Source organism: Saccostrea cucullata, unplaced genomic scaffold (assembly GCF_032062105.1).
Source record: "Saccostrea cucullata isolate Sc308-1 unplaced genomic scaffold, CSIRO_AGI_Scuc_v1 ctg3159, whole genome shotgun sequence".
NCBI classification, from domain to species: Eukaryota; Metazoa; Mollusca; class Bivalvia; order Ostreida; family Ostreidae; genus Saccostrea; species Saccostrea cuccullata.
Window position 1 is genome coordinate 74,578 of NW_026929999.1, and position 6,000 is coordinate 80,577.

Genomic DNA, 6,000 nt, shown 5'->3' on the forward strand with positions numbered 1-6,000 from the left:
CAAGGAGCAAAAGGCATATGTTATAATTAATGGTTGATTCTTTCATGTCATCTGATCTCGCATTTATTGTATTTGATGATTTTCGAAAAGATTCTTTACATCGAGATGTCTAATAAAATCGTACTTTCGCGAGGGCATACACTGCATAGATCTGAACCATTTTTTGAATATAGACAAAGGATATTTTCCTTAACTTGAAAAGTGCTGCTGCTTTCTTTAAATCGAGGGCACTCTGTTGAATATGATTGCATACATTATCTCTACTAAGTACAATAATTTCCTTTTGATTTTTAAAGATACATGTTCATATTTAAACACATATGTCAATTGATTAAAATTGTATTGCAAAATAAAAATTAATATTAATCGATGCTTTCGATTTTTGTACATGCACCCAACGCAGCTTATTTACAACACTAGGTTTTTTTTTTTCAAGCATTTGTAGGATTTCCTGAAATCATTTAGCACACAGCGTGTGTGACCGAACAGCAAGGGATGTTCAATCCTACAGAGCGCCTGATCTCACCTCTGATGTTTCGGAGGTCTGTATTTGCTCTGCTCCTATTTTGTATCGGCTATGGAATTTGAGATTGAAAACCTTCATATCCTTCTTGAAATAGCTATAACATAGATAGTTTTGTCTGTAAAATACTTTCTGGGCATTTGTTTAACCTACACATCAGTGGTTAAGTGACTATTTTATTTTTGTTCTAGAATTCAAATAACATGTTTGTGTAAGACTTTTTTAATGTATTTTTCTAATAACTGGAGTCAGATACAATAATTCTTTTTTGTCATCTTTTTAACCTCCTTTTTCTCGAAATTTCGCGTATCATTATTAACAAATTCTCTAATTCCTTTCTTGCTATTTTCTGCATGGGTCACATTATATTTTAACACGGATGCTCTTCATTGATTTGAATTTACTCATACGCTGGTGCATTTTCAGTAAATATTTGTTGTTCAACGACACTTTGTCTTGTCCTTCGACGCAATTCAATCAAAAGAAAGAGCAGAACAAAAACAATAAGAATACCACCGTAGACAAACACACCTATGCGAAGATTTAGACGTTTCCGGTTAAAAGTGTCACGTTTCTCACTGGGAGACGTTGTCCCTGCAAGATGATAATTCCACACCTTCGGAATTCCTTTTTATGTTTGATATTTTGCTATACTTTTGCTTTACTTTTCTTGAACAATACAGTGATATTTTGATTTTTTTCTAGCAAAGTGACATGATGCTTCAGCTATAGTGTTTAGTAGATAACTTACGTCTTAAATGCATGTTTTGAAAGTTCTCTGGTTTTGCAATATTTATAACGAATTAAAAATAAAGCAAATCCTGCCGTACAATTAATAACTGCATGTATTGAATATCTATTTACAATTTAAAATATGTTATAATTCCATTTGATATAAATGAATATTGTTTTTCTAATTCTTACATTTCGGGTAAGGTTAAAAATCCCCGATTAACATATTAGTTTGTCATAAAAATGGTAGCTTCCTTTAGATTTGGTCGTTTCTGAGTTTGAAAACTATTTAAGGAATAATGAGTTGGATATTTTTGTTAATATATCATTTGAAAATCCATTTATTATTTCTAATTGCATTGACTATAAGGCTTATCTACTAACATTTTCTGATCATTTCTATATGCATGCATAAGATATTTTCAACATCAAATAACAAGTACCTTAACCTTAGTTTACTCATACCATTAGTTTCAATTTGTAGCACTGGGCATCCTGTAGCGTAGTGGCAGTCGTCTACAGAGCAGTTGCATTTTTTAACACAAACTACTCCGTAAAATGGAAATGGACACAGCTCTGTACAGTTGTTACCAAAATATCCTTGATTGCACGCTTCATTAAAATAAAAAAAATCTAAACTCCTTTTAACTCGTAATTTAAACCAAATAAAGCAATAGACGGACGCATATAACAGCAAATTGTACGCAAATAACGTATCATACCTTATATATTTAACAAAAGAGACACATTTCATGTTTTGAGTAAATTAATCAAAAATATAGGTTTTATCCAATCAATTACCAACACATTCATTACTGTCCTCTTTATACCAATAATTAGTCGAACACCTTGAACCCTTGTTTCTGTATAAAATAAATGTAAAAAAAGAATAATTCTGCATTAAAAAGCGCATAAAAAGCACAGAATATAAGACCAGGAAATCCATTTATGAAATATTGATAGCATAGAGCTTACCTAGTGCTAACTCTTCTTCCTGCTGAAAGGAATTGAGAAATATGTTCATGGTGGAAAATGTACTCTTTTTTGCGCACAGAGATGGTTTTGATGAAACATCGATGCTCCCATATGGTAAATTACAGTACAGGGAATCAGCATCAGATTAAGCAAAGTAAGCATTAGCATCTACATTGTAGTTGGCATAGGGATAAGCATTTGTATAAACCAATAACCAACAGCACCATCATGCATTTCAAACAAAACAAAGGCTGAACCACTATTGAAATGACGTTCACCAATGAAATAATTATTTCTATGTAGTGGTCGTTAATTCAATAGTGGTTGCAGCACTTCCTGATCTAATTATACAACAGCATCAAGATAAGGATTACTGGCATTAAATCAATAATAAAAGGAAACATACAAATCAGCATAGATACTGTAACAATATTAGTTTCCTACAATTTACGGCGGGGCTTTAAGTTTTCAAAAGCAAGTTTAACTTAAATGTCAAGACCAAAAGGTTAAAATGTATGGTATCCAAAGAAATGACTTGTCGGAATTAATACATATGTTTAATATTTGAGACCTTATGCTAACTGTTCTAAAGTTATTGCCATGGGTTTAAATTCTTTAAATGTTAGTCAAACGTTGAGGTCAAGGTCAAAAGGTCAAAATTATTTATACCCATAAAAGGATCTTACCACAATGAATACACATCTATAGTATGAAAGCCCTACTACCAACTGTTTGAAATTTATGGCCACGTGAAAAATTGGTAGTTTTGTGAAAGTCGGTCAAATTCTTTGGTCAAGGTAAAGAGGTCAAATTAAGTTGAACCCAAGGAAATTTCTTTTCATGAGAAATACAACTCATATATAAAATCCATGGCCCCATCTACTCAAATATCGACAGTATTTGAGTTTTTGCGGACAGAGAAACAGAAAGATTCACTGATAGACAGGCAGACAGACGGTCAGAAGAAAAACTATACATCCAGAAATTTTCGGTTATGAGAGAAAAAATGCATCAAAATCAATATTTGTATTTTCTTTCATTTGTTTGTAAATTGAAAAAAAAATCCCTGTCAAGTGTTTTGGAAACACAGTAAAAAAGTGAGAACCGGGTATATAATTACAACTTTTAATAACCTAAAAATAACAATCTCTTAAAAATAAATCACAATTTCATTTCAGCTATTCTTTTATAATTGGATTTCAATACTCATCTTTTGCTTACCTGAGCCTTCGGGATAGCATCCCTTGGTCGGATGACAATAAGCTGACGTGCAGTTACATTTAAATCTGCAGAGCTCTCCAAAGTTTGGATATGGACATACCATTGAACAATTTCTACCGTAGTACCCATCTTGACATTCTGAAGCGAAGACGTTCCCCAAATGTATCTATTACTATATATTATATAATTATGCAGTGTACATGTTTGTATTTGAAGATAACAATCTTACATACTAAAAAATTCATTTTATTGACCTACTTAAACATTGGTTAAAATTAGGGTCATACCAATAACCCATGCAACATTTATTCGGATCTTCTTTGCTAAAAATAAAAAAAAAATAAAAAATGTATTAATAATAGTTATACAGTAATTTTTTTTTTAATTCGAACACGGATATTGCAAGATTATGGATAAAACGATCTTGGATCTTATATAAAAAATCCTTATACATTGATATTACGCATATAACGAATAAGGGATACAGCGAAACAGTTTCATAGGTCCCAGTGGCTTCGTTATAACCGTGATTTACTGTATATATGCGTTATATATTTGATATTTTTCAATAAGATATTGACGTAAGTTATAAAAAAATAAAATAAAATCTTACCTTGAACAATTCTGACTCCAACTTGACAACACCACTGAACTTAGAATTAACAATGAATATTGAATGCATTTGCGTTCTGGAGACGTTAAAGACTTGGGTTTATGCATTCTCTATGCAGTATTCAAACCCCTAAATGAAAGTAGATCTCCTATTTTGTATTTCCTACGAATTTTCAAAATGTTTATTCATCAAGAAAGATATCATACATTCCATATCAATTGCACATTGAAAATCATGAATATAGCACTCCTCACTTGTTTTCATTAAATTAAATAAGGACATAATAAATTTATACGACATAGCGGGAAAAAATATCACTAAAATTAACAAGAATACTCCAATAATTGAAACATAATAGAGCTGGCGATGAATGTAACATATATTTAGCAATGGGGCAATGAATCATTGACATAACATCTAGTGACTCAAAAACGAATGGCTTTCATTTAATGTACGATTCAAATTCTCTGTCTCTCTCCCTCTATCTCTCTCTCTGCCTCTCTCTTTCTCTGTTCAGTATTACTATTAAAGTTTATAAAGAATCACAGAAAAAAAAATATTTTACTGCCACTTTATTAAATGAGCTATGTCATCACCTGTACCTGATAGACTGCCACATCCATTACCCTATAAATAACACTATTTAAGGTTTAAGCCTGGTACGTGTCTCACTATAGCGCCACATTGGTTTATATATCAAAGGAAGAGAAGAAAAGAGGACAGAACAGACCAGGAAATTACAATCTCTGAAATTTAGGCGGTGTTTTTCAGACTCAAATATTGAGGTCTTTGGTTATCTGCATTCAAATCTGTTTAATCCTGCATTTACTAACTCAATTTTAAACACGACTTTTTTCTCTTTTTATCAATGTCTCATTCCAGAATTTGTTTCATGAGGATTTATTTTGTTTTCTATGGAAACACAGGAAACATTGTTTAAAGCAGGCGTATACAATTTGTCTTCATTTCAATCTAAATCAAAATTATTTTTGTTGTAGCCAACTGTGTATAAATGTAGATCAATTGCATGAAGCTGTTATTTAATTTTCTGGATCACCACACTCTTGGTTTAGACTGATATTCTTCATACCAAATTTTACGCCTTTGTTTTTATTCTAAATTTTATTTATTTGACTGCCGTCACGAGAAAAGGGCCCTTACGGTCAAATTTTCATAAATTGACTTTTAGGTGAATTTTGATAGCCGGACTCTTTCTGAATGCAAATATACATAAACTTTGAAAATATCTAACTTTTTCAGTATTTTATGAGCATTTTAGTGAGGCGCTCAAAAAAAAAACAACTTTGACGTTACTCACTGAAAGGTAATGACGTCGCCTGCGTCTAATTCATTTTTCAGAAATTCTTAAAATTACGTTATTTAAATAACCTCAATCGTTTTGAGAATTAAAAACTTGAGAAAGTATTTAAGTTGTTTTCTTCAAAGTGACTAGTATGTAAATATTCCTAAGGAATTTCGCATGTTATTACTATGCTTATACTATTTTAGAGCAGATCTAGTTATTTCGTAGAAAGGGGGGGGGGGTCTAGACAGAATCTAGGAATAGTTTATACATGTAACATAATCAGTAGGGAAATAATATTTGTTTAAATCCATACAAATTATTCTTTTTATATAAAATAATCTAATTCAATTTATAAAATATATAAAGCACTCGGACACTTAAAGATTAAAGGAAATATATACCGAGAGAGAGAGAATCCCATGCAGATTGGCACCGCGCGAAAAACGGGGCACCCCCTCGCGAAAAGCACATCGATCCCGATATTAAAAATTCATATGAGTCAGCATTCACTAACCAACACACACGCACGTAACTTTATTCCCTATAACTGTTACAATAGGATGAAAAACACCATGTATTTTCTGTATCATTGATAAAATTCAATTGGAAAAAATCAGATACGCCAAGATA

The 6,000-nt window shown here is 31.6% G+C and overlaps 1 protein-coding gene and 1 long non-coding RNA gene across 2 annotated transcripts; both read right to left on the reverse strand.

Moving 5' to 3' along the window:
• Positions 1 to 801: 801 nt before the first annotated feature.
• LOC134282708 (uncharacterized) lies at positions 802 to 2,156 on the reverse strand. Its single transcript, XM_062765115.1, has 3 exons — positions 2,057 to 2,156; positions 1,721 to 1,867; positions 802 to 1,117 (listed from the first exon to the last, which is right to left on the reverse strand). The coding sequence occupies exons 1-3, from the start codon at positions 2,154 to 2,156 to the stop codon at positions 924 to 926; spliced, it is 441 nt and encodes a 146-aa protein (XP_062621099.1). The 3' UTR covers positions 802 to 923.
• A 1,303-nt stretch (positions 2,157 to 3,459) lies between these two features.
• On the reverse strand, positions 3,460 to 4,289 carry LOC134282710 (uncharacterized). Its single transcript, XR_009995340.1, has 3 exons — positions 4,065 to 4,289; positions 3,710 to 3,774; positions 3,460 to 3,589 (listed from the first exon to the last, which is right to left on the reverse strand). It is a non-coding gene; the product is annotated as an uncharacterized LOC134282710 (long non-coding RNA).
• Positions 4,290 to 6,000: the final 1,711 nt, after the last annotated feature.

Excerpts from the sequence above, each read along its gene's own strand:
- LOC134282708 (XM_062765115.1), bottom strand. The coding sequence starts at position 2,156 with ATGCAGAATTATTCTTTTTTTACATTTATTTTATACAGAAACAAGGGT. Across the intron at positions 1,868-2,056 it reads GGACAGTAATGAATGTGTTG|CGTGCAATCAAGGATATTTT; the intron begins GTAATTGATTGG and ends ATTTTAATGAAG. Across the intron at positions 1,118-1,720 it reads GCTACAAATTGAAACTAATG|GGACAACGTCTCCCAGTGAG; the intron begins GTATGAGTAAAC and ends ATCATCTTGCAG.